Source organism: Alosa pseudoharengus, unplaced genomic scaffold, assembly GCF_046254945.1.
Source record: "Alosa pseudoharengus isolate Yale_2024_CS ecotype anadromous, Long Island Sound unplaced genomic scaffold, YU_APseudo_1.1 YU_APseudo_1.1_scf_11, whole genome shotgun sequence".
In the NCBI taxonomy this organism is placed as follows: domain Eukaryota; kingdom Metazoa; phylum Chordata; class Actinopteri; order Clupeiformes; family Clupeidae; genus Alosa; species Alosa pseudoharengus.
The window spans coordinates 33,487,893-33,501,273 of record NW_027468576.1 but is presented as its reverse complement, the minus strand read 5'-3'; the positions used below and the strand labels follow the sequence as shown (position 1 = coordinate 33,501,273).

The following is a 13,381-nucleotide window of genomic DNA, read 5'->3' as shown; positions in this document are numbered from 1 at the left end:
GACGTGCCTCTTGCCAGACTTTACAAGCGTCTGCAACTTGGACTGCAGATTGGTAAGAACACACACGCAACCCAACTGGGTGAGATACCATAAAACTATTTATTTCCACATCATCCCACCCCAAAATACAAATAAATTATATAATGTCCATCTCTGATTTCGCACACTCGCACACATACACCCTCTCTCACACACACACACACACACACACACACACACACACACACACCCCCTCTTCTCACCCCGTATCCAGCAAACCTGATACACGAATGCTTGATAAAACTCCTGTAATCTCTTGCGGTGTGTGGACGCTGTAGTCCTGGCTCCTAAGGCTCTCACGGCTTGAAACTCAGGGTTTCATGGCACAACAAAAGCAGGGCATCCAGTCCGTCAGGTCCTCCGTCAGGCCCTCTCTCCAAGGACATCTGTCCCGATTCTTTGTGGATTCAGTTCCTACAGCGATTATTTTTTTTGGCAGATGTTCTTTAAAACAGTTCTAATGGAGGTCAGATTGGCTGACACAGAGCTACAACAACAAAATGTCCATTCCATGAGCACCCCCCCCCCCCCCCAAAAAAAAAAAGGCTAGACACATTCGCAGTTGAAGAAAAAGTTCTCAGAAACTAAAAATCCATAATCATGTCTTTTCACACTTGATTGTAACGGTCCTAGGTTCATCATAAGTGATGAGTAAGGTGACCCCCCCCTTCCCCCAGCTCTCCGATTGCAGCTGAAGGGCAGGCCTCTCTCCACTGCCTCCCTCCCCTCTCTCTCTCTCTCCATCTCCTGTATGGCTTTGCCCTAGAGGTTCACAGTTCATCACCAGGCATTCTCGTCCTCCCAGTTGAGGTCATCACCGTCTCCCCAGCCCCCAGCGTCCGCCTGCAAGACGACACAAAAGATATGACTCCATCCTCTCCTCTTACCTCAAAAGCTGCTCAAATTTCACTGTCTGCAAGAACTGACTGAACAGTAAATTACATTTTTGAGGAATGGACACCATTATTTTGTAGTCTTTGTCTTTTTTTTTTTATCCTGCATTAGGCAGCAACTGTTAAGTGATGGTACACCAATGGTACAAAATATGTGTGCACTGAGTGAAGTCATTTATTCTAGCTGTTCCTGTAAAATACCCATACACCCCTACTTCACCTTAACCCTCAGCGGCAGTGCACCTTCTAAGACATGTAGATCTGTAACTCAAAGTACAAACAAGGTTACAGGCTAAAGCTTACCTCACTTATGTCTTCCGCAGCAAATTTGGCAGTGAGCGACATGTCGTTGGCGAACAGATTTGTGTCTAGAAGGTCAGACACAGCTAGCGAGGTGTCTATAGTCAAACCGTGAGCTGCATTCCCCAGGCCTGCAGCGGGCAGCAGCAGGGAGGTTGATGTGGACGACAGCTTAATGTCTGGCTCCATGTCAGCGAAGAAGTCCAGCTCTGGGTCGTTCCCCGGCTTCTTCTTCACCATGATGGTGAATTCTTCACCCAGCTCACCAATGCTGCTGCCACCCTTTGGCTTCTGAGCGTCAGTGACTGCTTTGGCTTTAGGCTCGGACACTTTCGCAGGGGTTTCACCTGCCTGCTCCCAGCTACTATCCCACGATGCATCTCTGCTGGGCAACAGTGGCGCCGCCCTGATGGCAGAGCCCAGCTTCAGTGCTTTGGAGCCCTTGCCAGTCTCTGACTGTTGGCTGTTGCCAGCTGCCTCCCTTGGCACTGGCAAAGGTGTGGTGGGCGACTGGTCTGATGTCACTTCCTCTTCCTCAAAGTCATCCCAGGGCTCCTCCTCTTCCTGCCCTCTCCCGATTGGCTCCTCCGGGCTGTCGGCCGCAACTTGGATCTGGATGTGCACCGGCTGATTGGGCTTCCTCTCCGCCTCGTCCGTGTCACTCCAGTCAGGCCAGTCCTCCGGTGACCCGTCCGCTTGGCCGGGAGCCCCTCCTGCCCTCTCCGGCGCCTTCTCCCTCTCCTTCAGCTCGCCGTACCCGTTCAGAGGTAAAGCCATTGCTCTGCTAAGAGCTGCACATACAAAAGAAAAAAAACACATTCTCACGGTTAGCCCCGAATGCTGTGTGGCTCATTCACGGCGCCCTCTAATGAGCTCCAATGATTTACCTTACAACCCAGCATAATCAAGACGTACTACGTACTACGTACTACAAACAAGGGATTGCATTTTAAAGTTAAAATTAAAAGCTCAGATGTGTCCTGAGGATGCATTACTAATTGGGTCATTCTATGAAACGGGCCTTTTCCACTATCCAATTTTCAAAAGTAAACTTCTTTTCAATTTATCCACAGCAGTTAACCCTTAGAACCCTAAGCTGTTTTTAGGGCATTTTCACTACCTTTATTCATAAGGATTTATTCTGGTCATTGTAAGTGCCACACACATATATTATATATTGGTTTTTTTCAGGAGAGTCTAGGCTATTTCATGTATTAATACTAGCATTGATTTTATTTTGATTTTTAAAGAATTAAAATATAAAAAGTGTATTATAAAAATTCTTATATGTATCTCACCACAGCAAGCTCACAGCTCTACATGCATTTCATGTGTGTGTAGGGCAGACTGTCCTGAATTGGGCAATATAATTGCCATGTTGGAGGGATACTCTGGGGCTGAGCAATTTACAGAAATATTTGCTGTGTGATTTACGGAAATAAATGCCATTTTTTATTTAGTGATGAAAAATGACCTTTCTGCGCTCCATATTTGTGACACGATCTGACCTGACTTGACCCGAGGTTGCATGTTAGCCTGCGTGCCTGTGTGTATGCAGTCATAATAATTCTCAACTTTTTACTGCATTGCCATGAACAAAGTAAAGGCAAAAAAGGTGTTTATTTGTTGAACAAATTGGGATGCAATGTGAGCCTTGAATTGGATGCCATGCAGGAATTTGCTAGGATCTCAAAACCGGAATATGAACATGCTTTGCCATAGAGAAACACATGATAGCATTGGATTATAAACATGCTTTGCCACAAGAACAGACAAAAACGTGGGGTAAGTCCAGCTATATGAAGTTATTATTTTGCTGTCACTTCGTCTGTTTTATAACCCAGAAGGATGTACTTGGTATCAAATGATAGATCCAAGTCTCCTCTTTCATCTGACATGCGTGGCATATCTATGCGATCACGGGTCCGCGAGTAATTCAAACGAGAGTAATGAGTGTGCAGCGTTGGTTTGTGTACATGACGTTATTATTTTGCAGTCACTTCGTCTGGTTTTATAAGCCAGAAGGGTCGATAAACATGGTACCAATGGATAGCGCTGTGCCTCCTCTTTCATCTGATATGCTTGCCATATCGATGCGATCAAGGGCGCGGGAAGGGGGGTGCTGAGGGTGCTGCAGCACCCCCTGCTGGCAGGAGATAGATTTTTAAAAAATATTATATAGGCCTACATGTTTAAATAATTACTAATTCGATGTCTGACATTATTTATATTTTTGTATGTGAAATGATGAGTCAAATAACAAAAAAGGGTTATGGATAGGTTCGAATATAGGCTGCTAAAAATGAACAGTTATAGAGATCAACGTGAACGTGAGTCAGGTACTGTAAGAACCATAGCGTGGTTTCAGCTAGGCCTAGGCCTATGTGATAGCGATCTACGGTTGATATAGGTCTACATATTATATGCTATTTACACGTTCAAAAAAGCATGGATAAGCTGAAAGAAACTTTAATTGTGTTTTACAGTTTTGCAAAATTAATTAATGTATAGCTAGTGAAATCATTTCACTATCCTAGTCGCTAAGATAGAAATTATTAGGACACTTGCTGTGGAGACGACACACTTTAGGCTATTCAGAAATTATTTGCGAGATCATTGCAGCCTGATTATTAGCCTATATTTAAAGACAAACATCTCTGGTGTGGTTTTGACGATCAGAAAAGTAATTTTCCTTAGCTATACTGAAATAGGCTAATGATGTCAAGTGCGCTTCTGTGGGGTTAGGGTGGGCGAGGTGGCTTCGGATTGCTGTCGCGGAACATTGGAATTTGTGGCTGCCCAGGACTTTTCTAAAACTTCTCTCTATCACCCGCACACCGCACTAAAATGACGTATTTAGCAGTCAAAATCCGAAACATGTCCAGGAGGGGAGAAATAGTCGGACATCCATTATTTTTGTTATTCAGCACCCCTGGTCAAAAATAGGTTCCCGCGCGCCTGGCGATCACGGGTTCGCGAGTAATTCAAACTAGAGTAATGTGTGTGCAGGTGAACGCAGAGAAGTATAGACTGTAAATATGATGCAATTTGATTTAATTTCATTATTTTTTTTAATTTTCATACTTGATCGTACAGACAAGTGTGTAGTCTCGTTGGAAAGCCCCACTTCTGCTCTGTCGTGCAATAAAGGTTTCATCTCGCTGCGATGAACCGTTCCGGAGCAATGTAACAGAGAAGAAAGGGTGTGTTTTTTTGACGCACTTTGCGTCAATCGGGTTCTAAGGGTTAAGACATGATCACATCACCCTTCAAAAATCTTAAGTCTAATGTCATCAAGAAAATATATTTAATTCTGAAAATAAAAGTTTGATAAGAATATAACATTTACATGGGGATATTTTAGATGTAAATGTCATGTTGGTCACCGGACCGGATAATGTCCATTTCTGCAATGACTATAATATTTGATCTACTGCAGCTAAACAAACATCTGCCTCATCCCAAGTGGTTCTTCCAGTCTCATCGGTGGAGGACAGGTGTAAGTGATGGGCTGACACAAGTACCTGGCTGGGGTGCAGGAGGGAGTCTGGAGTCTCTGGTGGCCGGGAAGGAGCTCATATCCTGCATGAGCACACCTACTACCGGGGAGCCGTGTTTGGGGAAGAGGCCGGCCACCTTGGAGGGCTGGGAGAGCTGCGGCATCACTGGAGCCACAATGTGCACCGGAGAGGCTGCAGACAGGAAGACACATGTCATGACACACACACACACACACAAGCAGCTAATCTGCCTTTTCACACCGAAACCAATAAAAGCTTTTGAACAGTAAGCAAGAATGATGAATGCGTTTCCATTGCAAACCCAATTCTTGATGTTAATGTAATAATGTAATGGATAACATATCCAGCCGAAAACTTAAAGTATTGAGAATTGTTTGTATTGTTTAGTTGTAGAGATGCACCGATTTTAGGGCCGATAACCAATATTTATTGGTTTGTTGTGGCCGATACGATAACCGATAATATTACTCTTGAAAAAAAAAACAATTTTTACACGGCTCTTCATAATGCTGAAGAATGCTCCATTCACTTGAATGGGCCTTCCCAACGTTCGGTGGTCTGCTAATTCTCAATAACAGACCGTTGCTAAGTATAACAGACCGCTGTCAAGGAATATGGGTTTTGTGCTTCTATTTCACGTCTTTCATATCACTACGCAAAGACTGGAACTTCATTCAAAAGTGATCAGCTGTGTTCTAAAGAATGTTTGATTCAAGTTCAGCGTGTGCTGTTGTGAACTATTTGTTTCTCTACAAAAACCACGATGAAACGGTAACAAATAGGCTATAGCCTAGGCTATGTAGGCTAAAGAGTCATATCGTGGGCAGTTTATTGTTTCGGTTTGGCAAGTAACCGTGCAATAAGCGGGATAATGTATAAAACGCCGGTCATTATTGGGAAAATAAGTCCCTTCAGGGCGGAACAAGACCCCTCCGCTGCGCGTCGGGGTCCGGTTCGCCCTGTCGGGACTTATTTTCCCAATAATGACCGGCGTTCTATACATTATCCCTTACATAATATATCGGCTGCCGATATATTGTGCATCCCTATTTTGTTGTATTCAAAATGTTGCTCACTCTCAGGGGTGACCTCTGTGGACTTGCTGAAATTGGGCGTACTCCGTTTGAACACCTTGGTCCTTTCCCCGCCCACCACCACCTGTGCGCCTAGCAGCGGGACCAGAACTGCCAGGCTCTGTAGCGTCATGGCAACCAACGAGTCGTTGGTGTCTCTCATTCCCAGCAAAACCTGGAACACAGAACATGAAAGGAGTCATACTGAGGACACATGTTAGGAACCCTGGATTATAATTCGGGAGGAAAGGGGAGAAGGGGGGGGGGGGGTGTACCTGAGGTAGGATGTGGTTCTTGAGCTCGTCGTGGGAAAAGTAGGGAGCGTAGATGTGGATGTGTGAGAGCAGCACCATCCTAACATGTTCCTCGTTGACCTTGAACAACTTCAGCAGCTGAGGAACCACATGCTTCTTGTACAGAGCCTCCAACAGCAGACTCTCTTCACTATCTACAGAATCTAATCACAAACACAGGATGCTGAGTGTGTGTGTGTGCTAGTTCCTGGCACCTCGTACAGTTGTTAGAGAGAGCATACTAGTGACGTGAGGATAGATAGATAGATACTTTATTGATCCCCAAGGGGAAATATAAGGTTGCCTAAAAGGTAAAACATTCAAGTATGAGCTAGATATATTTGAAAATACATACGGTACGGAACTCCCCTCATATTGGCCACATTGTGTATAAGCCACATGGCAGTGTTTGAAACAAATAATAATAAAACAAAATGTGTAATGTATTCATGTATAACTGCAGTACCCAGTAACCCTGAATCAGATCATGTTTAATCAATAAGAATATACAGCCCATCTTTGCATATTCACCCCATAGCTGAAGAAATGTCGATGTATAAACCTTGATTAAAGGTACACTATGCAGGTTTAGGTATTTTTGGTGACTGTAGAGCTCCCTCTAGAGTCGCAATATATTTATATTTTACTGTGCTGTTGTAAATAGCAAACTTCTTGTGACTTATCCCCCATGTACACAATTAAAATGCTTTTGTTGTGGAGGTGAAGGATTAACAACAGGCAAAATCTATCTCCAAAGAGCTGGAGACAAGGTAATGTTTCATGATTCTTGCGAGATTTGTCGGGCCGACATTCTTAAAGTTGCATGGCAGGTTTTCTCGGTAGCGACTCGCTACGCCTATGCTGTATAGCTATGCTAGGTGAACGATTCGCCTATTCAAGTTCGTTTACCATCAAATTGGCTTCATCAAGGTGAAAATCTTGCATAGTGTATGTTAAAGGAGTTCGGTCTAATACAGAACTACTGAGGTGCCTGAGCCAGGGGAAGGCCTGGCTGACACACTACGAGTGCTACACTCACTTGATTGCTTTGTGCTAAACAAACGCAAATGTTGACGTTGAAATCCCAAAGTGGTCCATTTATTCCAAAACAGCACATTGCCCATAGCAGTTCCCATCAGTGTAGCAATACAAGCGCCGCGCGCAAGCGGTCAAAAACCCTTTGCCCTTCCGGGTCAAACACCTGCCAACAACATTGTATTTGCTACCTTTATACCTGAGACATGCGCCACCCAGACAAAAGCAATTATACCCTGAATACAAAGCAGCATTTGGCTCTTACAGTGTACCCTAAATATGCAGCAAATTACTGTAATCAAATCTCATTTCAGTATGTCATTTAATTTTTCAATCTATCTGAGCAGATTTTGAGCTTTGTTGTACATCGTTTGATCAGGTGTCTAATCTGTCTGTTATGTGTTTGTTTTAAGAATTACATTAAGGATTATAAGGCTTACCAGTCAGGTCAGGGTGGAGGGGAAGTGTGTGTGTGTGTGTGTGCGTGCGTGCGTGCGTGCGTGCGTGCGAGCGTGCGTACCTCTCTTGGGTCGCAGCAGATGTGGCAGGAAGCTCTTGACAGCCGTGGGCTCAGCAAACACCAGAGAGTTCAGAAGCTGCGGAACCAAACGCGACGCCAGCAACTCCTGAGGGAGACTCTGGACACGGTCCAGTAGGAACCTGAACACACAGACACGCGTTAATACACAGATCCAGATACACACAAAGGCACAAAAGAGAGGGATGCTAATATTTGTAAGTTGCTGTTAATTCTATTGCCAGTGATACAAGCTAAACATATCTTTGTTGTCTAGCTGTCGAAGTACACTGACTGGTTTGGTCCAGGTCGGTGCTCTCATACACACTCACTCACTCACTCACTTGAAAAACTCATTTTTCTCTTCTTCAGTTTTCAATGTCAGGCTCTTCAAAAAATTCATGATCTCCAGGAAGTCATTCCTACCAAAGAAAAGCTCATTTTTATCAGCTCATCCAAAGTGGCTTCTCTGATTTTTTCAAAATCTCAAATGAGAAAGCTAAATGGCATCTATTTAATACATCAAAGCGATAATTCCCACATGCACACAAAATGGATGTGTTATTGTCTGGCTAGAGAGAGGTGTTCATGATTCATAAAACCACCAGACAGACATTACCATACTAAAGATGACAAACACACAGACTTTCTCAACCTATTAGCTTGGTTACATTCTTGACCTGCATGTTCCAGGGCCTTAACCATATCATTCATTTAAAGAAAGATATTTTTTATTTGTTTACACCACATTGAAAAATGCATATGCTGAACTGCTTGCAGCAGAAACTATTAATGCACTGAAGCAATGCGCAGATAGCCAAAAAACATCAATGGGAATTTCTTGGCAATTAAGGGCTGAGCTACACCAGGCGCGTAACTGAAGCGTTCCGTTCGCGTTGCGTCTGCTGCAACAATTAGCTTCCATTATAATCAACGGAAGTAGCTACACCAGACGTGACAGTGGGGCGTACGTTCGAAAAAAAATAACTAAGAGAGTAAATGGTGACACAGGTGAGTGAGAGGCGCACCTGAAAAACTCATGAGTCAGCAACGAGCTGAGAGGTGGACGCTGCTCTGGGTTAGAGGACAACAGGCTGGCCTGCAGCGTGGACTTGAGGCTCGCGGACAGCTCCTGAGAGACTGGGTTGCAAAGACGAAGGAGACAACAGGCAAACATGGACGAGTCAGGGGACAGGACAAGCGCAAATGGTTTTAAGACAGCGAGACAGAAAAAAAAAAAACATTTAATGAAACATCTGACTTTTGACAAAGAAACTAGATCAAAAATGGCTCATTCTTGCTTGAACACTAAACACTAAAACAGAGTGGAGCTGATACTCTCAGCTCAGGTAAAAAATAGTTGCTTTATTCTTACAGGAACTTCTCAGTAGGAAGGGAAACAATTATATCAGTGTGTATGACGTTATCAGTAGGTAAGCAGAGGTGGCTCTGATCCTGGCGAGTTGGAGCTAAGTGGACTCACCATAGCCAGTGAGCAGCGGCAGTAAGGTCTCCAGCATTGCCCCAAAAGAGAAGGCATCACGGGAATGAGCGTACTGGTCCGGCAGCACCTTGAAACCTTCCACCTTAAGGAGACAACCACGAAATTAACCATAACATACTAGGCCTATACAAAAACATAAGTTAAGCATAAGTGATACGTCAATAAGGGGCTAGATGGCTACTGCAATAACATACACTGTACCTGTCCTAAGCAATATTGGTCAAACTATTTAGCGTTGCATCTACAAACTACCAAATTTTAAGAATAAAGTTACCTTCTCCTCGGGGGGAACAACAGCGTTCTCTCTCACCGCCTGGATGCTGCCAAGAAACTGAGGAGGCAGATATAGAAACGATATAAAAAATTGCCATTAACTTCAACTTCTCAGGTCAAGTTGCTGTGCAACGCCCTCCACCAAAAATCAGAGGCTGGCTGAGGAAATTTGGGCTAACTGGAGCCTACATACATAGAACCTATTCTTCATCCCAAAAAAAACTTCTCAGTGATTCCTGGCATGATGGCTTTCAGCCCGTCTTTCACCTTAAGCCAAATAAGACACCATTGGGATCTTGAGCAAGTTCACATTACGGTCTCACAAACTTCATGATAGATCACATGTATGGCAAGGCTAAACATTAACTTTTAAGTATTTAGCCTCCCATTTCTAGCACAGTTTTTTCTTTGGGGTTGACCTTCAAGCTCAGAGTCCTCCTCACTTTCACTTAATTTTGCACTTTAACGTTAGTATTGCTTACAGATGAAGTCTGATTAGTTTTGATGCCAAATCGAAATAATTGAACATGTTTTGTTATATTAATCTGTTTTGCCATTTCAATTGAAAAATGCATTTCTGTATCACCACCCTGTGCATGTGGGAAATATAACAATTATGTCTATGAGCAGGGACGTAGTAGGCAATTGACTCAACAGGACCTAAGAACAGATTAATTTTATATGTGCAGTGTTTCCCACAGAATTGAATTCTATTTGTGGTGGTAGGTTTGCAGAATTAACTTGAATGCAACAGTTTTTAACAAATTAGCACAGTGTGGTTATGATGCTAACCAGCAAGTACAATTTAGTACAACCTGGAAAATCATTGTGTGGTGGTCAATGCTGATATTGTGGTGGGCCGTCACAAATAAGTCAATGTATGGGAAACACTGATGTGGATGGACACTGAGGACATGCTCAAACCTCTGGTGTGGCCTCAGAGAACTTGCACACCGTCTCCATGCCTCCCAACTTCCAGTGGCCATCCTCGCTCACAAACACAGAGGACACACACACATTGTTGTGGCTCGACTTGCCCTGGAGGGAAACGAGCACATGTCGAACTTTACATGCAAGACCTAGTAGTGGTACACGGGTTGTCTGTGAGTGACTGCACTGAGCTGTCCAAGAGATTTGAGCCCTTTCCAGGCACTAACAACAGCACTTAAAGATGGAACCCACTCCCTCTATATGTGTATGTGCGTGTGTGTCAGCCACAGAGCGAAGGGTTACCCGGTCGTGCAGGAACACCAGTGCCTGCAGCAGGTCAAAGATTCCTGCGCAGACCTCCTCGGGGCTCAGCTCTTCCAGCAGCAGCTCCAGGGGATGCACGCGCTCCGTCACCAGGTGGACACCACCGTCCTGCACCGAACACGACAGGAAGCGCAAAAGACACGGGTGCCGTAACGTCTTCAGGTGCTGCACAGAAAGAAAGAAAGTCATTAGGGTCATATCAAGACAGAAGTGAGATTTTGTTTTGATGTTTATGACAACAAGGGACATTTGAAAACTTTCACTTTCACAAGCTGCTTGAAGCAGCCCTCTCTCCCTATCCGTGTGTAAAGGCTGTAACAGTATGTAACAGGCTCCTCTGCCCAAGTCCAATACCTTGGCAGCTTTTTTCACTTTGTCTTCGTTGCCTTGCTTATGAACGAACACTGAGGCGGGCTTGCCGTCCTGGAGCAAGGCGGAGTACATGGTGAGTCCGGAGGGAAACGTCAGCAACGGCTCCTCGAGCACCAGGCTCCGCAGGGCACTATTTTCTGCACCCATGGCTAGCCAAGAGAAAGACTGCGGTCTGTCAGACATAGTTGGTATGACGTCGGGTTATACACCATGTCAATACCTTCTCTGAGAAGACTTTTTTCATATCTATAAAAACAATGACTCGCAGACCGTCACATTGAAGAGGGGTGTGTTGCTAGCTACCACATGAACAGGGAAGAGAAATCTAGCGTTAGACACGAAGAGTATGGAACGAGTCATATCAATAACACATCCTTTAAAAACGTAACATTGTGTCAGACAGACCAATTGTATAGTCTAATGATACTGATGAATGCTAATTGCATTGTGGCATGAGCGATAACAAATGAATTACCTGTTAAACGTTGTCACTTGGCAAGGAAGGGTAGGCTAATGCTGGCTAGCACAGCTAGCTAGCTTGTTATCCCTGCAATTGCAACATTGTTGGGTAGGCTAGCACGGTCGATGTCCAAGCTTGAGAGTCATTGACTCACGGCATTTACGTTTTCGTTTTTATGAATGCATCCATTGCAACCACGATGAACTGTCTCGCTTTATTTTTTTCAGTCGTCTTTGGCAAATGAACTCCAATTAGGAAATTGGCCACGCACGATGTTCTTCTTCCTGCGCCCTAACTGTAAACACCGGTTCTTCCTGTTCAGGGATTGGATGTGTCCATTTAAAACACTGAAAAACACAGGGTATTCGTAGACCGTGGAGCATACCTTCCTGTCCACTTTTCCATATAATGTGGATTTATTTATTTTATGAATAGGGAACTAACATTATAAAATCACAACAGCTTTAACAGTCGGCGAATAAAACGGTTACATCACAAAAATCAGGTATAGTGAGAAATATGAATGTCTCTCACTAACTCTCATGGTCTGAACCATAGTGGTGTGAGGCAACGCAGGTAATGCATAGTAAAAGCAAGATACGGTAAAGGATAGATAGATAGATAGATAGATAATTTATAAAGTCAAACCAGGATCTTTGGTATAAATGATACGAACTAGACCATTCAGTCTAGACTAGACCATTATTTTTTTTAACCAAAAAAAATCACTAGGCCTATTTGACATTTCAATGTCTTTTTTATTAGGCCTAGCCTATAGGCTACTTTGTACAGTTGCAATTTCAACTTTTCAATTTCAATAAATTTCAATTATTATTATTATGCTATTGTCGTTGTTGTTGTCGTTGTTGTTGTTGTTATTTACGTCTCTATTTTTGGCGATTTCATTTTTAATCCAGGTAGGTTAATTTTTAATCCAGCTAGGCCCTTACAACTAGGCTACTACAGGCTAGGCCTACCACTTTGGTTGTGTCTGGTTGTGTTTCGTTGTCTGCTAAATGAATATAAAGGAATGCATTTATTATCATTCTAAATAATAACAATCATAATATTACCAATAATAATAATATGTCTAGCAATAATATGGCCAATAATAATAACAATAATAGGATATTAACACAATTTCAGTGATTTAGCATTTTGAAACCATAATATGCCTATAATTATTTATTATTAGGCTAGCTTCTGATATTACAAGAGGTAGTCTGGTTGGCCTATATTTGTGACGACGATGATGATTTAGCTGACTCTTGAACTGAACAAAGTCATGGAATCATTCATTCTCGCTTGACTTAATTTGTTTGGCTGTTCGACAGTGTGACAGACAGGGCAAGTCATCGAGAGAGAGAGACATGAGAGAGAGGGGACGTCTCCCAAAAGAGACTGCAGTGAATGAGTAAGAGGCGGCTTGCTGGTTTAATGTCTGGCTTCTCGTAAACACCCACATATATTATAATATAATCCCAGGACACCCGCATAATAATCACTTCAGACAGCAGTAAAAATCTCTTAGATTTCAACGACCTATCAGTGTATTATTTCATTGTGTATCAGTGTCACACAAACTTTAGCCTATCCGAATAAAAGGGGTATATCCACATGCAACATGTGGGCTAGGCCTGAAGTGTAAACGACTAAGAAGTTACCTTGAAATTGAGCTTGACATGCACCCCTATAAACAGACATACATTGACATATTGCAGGTTAATGGCAGACCGGACAACGCAGAGGTATTTAGAAAGTTCATGCAGAAAATTTTAAATAGGGTAGGCTAGTCTAATCAGCTGAAGGCGACACGCAGTGGTGTTGGTCATCATCTCCGCTGTGGA

General features: G+C 43.3%; 1 protein-coding gene across 4 annotated transcripts; it reads right to left on the bottom strand.

Moving 5' to 3' along the window:
- Positions 1–80: 80 nt before the first annotated feature.
- scyl3 (SCY1-like, kinase-like 3) lies at positions 81–11,849 on the bottom strand. Of its 4 annotated transcripts, none has more exons than XM_076278934.1 (14): positions 11,550–11,849; positions 11,057–11,373; positions 10,682–10,867; positions 10,373–10,486; positions 9,450–9,506; positions 9,155–9,257; positions 8,700–8,811; positions 8,016–8,093; positions 7,675–7,814; positions 6,102–6,283; positions 5,830–6,001; positions 4,757–4,924; positions 1,236–2,023; positions 81–882 (listed from the first exon to the last, which is right to left on the bottom strand). In XM_076278934.1, the coding sequence occupies exons 2-14, from the start codon at positions 11,255–11,257 to the stop codon at positions 820–822; spliced, it is 2,364 nt and encodes a 787-aa protein (XP_076135049.1). In that variant the 5' UTR covers positions 11,258–11,373; positions 11,550–11,849; the 3' UTR covers positions 81–819. The 4 variants fall into 4 exon arrangements, with proteins under 4 accessions (XP_076135049.1, XP_076135050.1, XP_076135052.1 ...); XM_076278935.1 differs by having other exon boundaries at positions 11,057–11,246; XM_076278937.1 differs by having other exon boundaries at positions 11,057–11,239.
- Between the last annotated feature and the right edge of the window lie 1,532 nt (positions 11,850–13,381).

What these genes read in the sequence shown, in the direction of transcription:
- scyl3 (XM_076278934.1), bottom strand. Translation starts at nt 11,257, where the DNA reads ATGTCTGACAGACCGCAGTCTTTCTCTTGGCTAGCCATGGGTGCAGAA. An exon ending in TGGTGTTCCTGCACGACCGG is followed by an intron (nt 10,487 to 10,681) that starts GTAACCCTTCGC and finishes GTTTCCCTCCAG; the next exon opens with GGCAAGTCGAGCCACAACAA. An exon ending in CTGCGGAAGACATAAGTGAG is followed by an intron (nt 883 to 1,235) that starts GTAAGCTTTAGC and finishes GTCGTCTTGCAG; the next exon opens with GCGGACGCTGGGGGCTGGGG.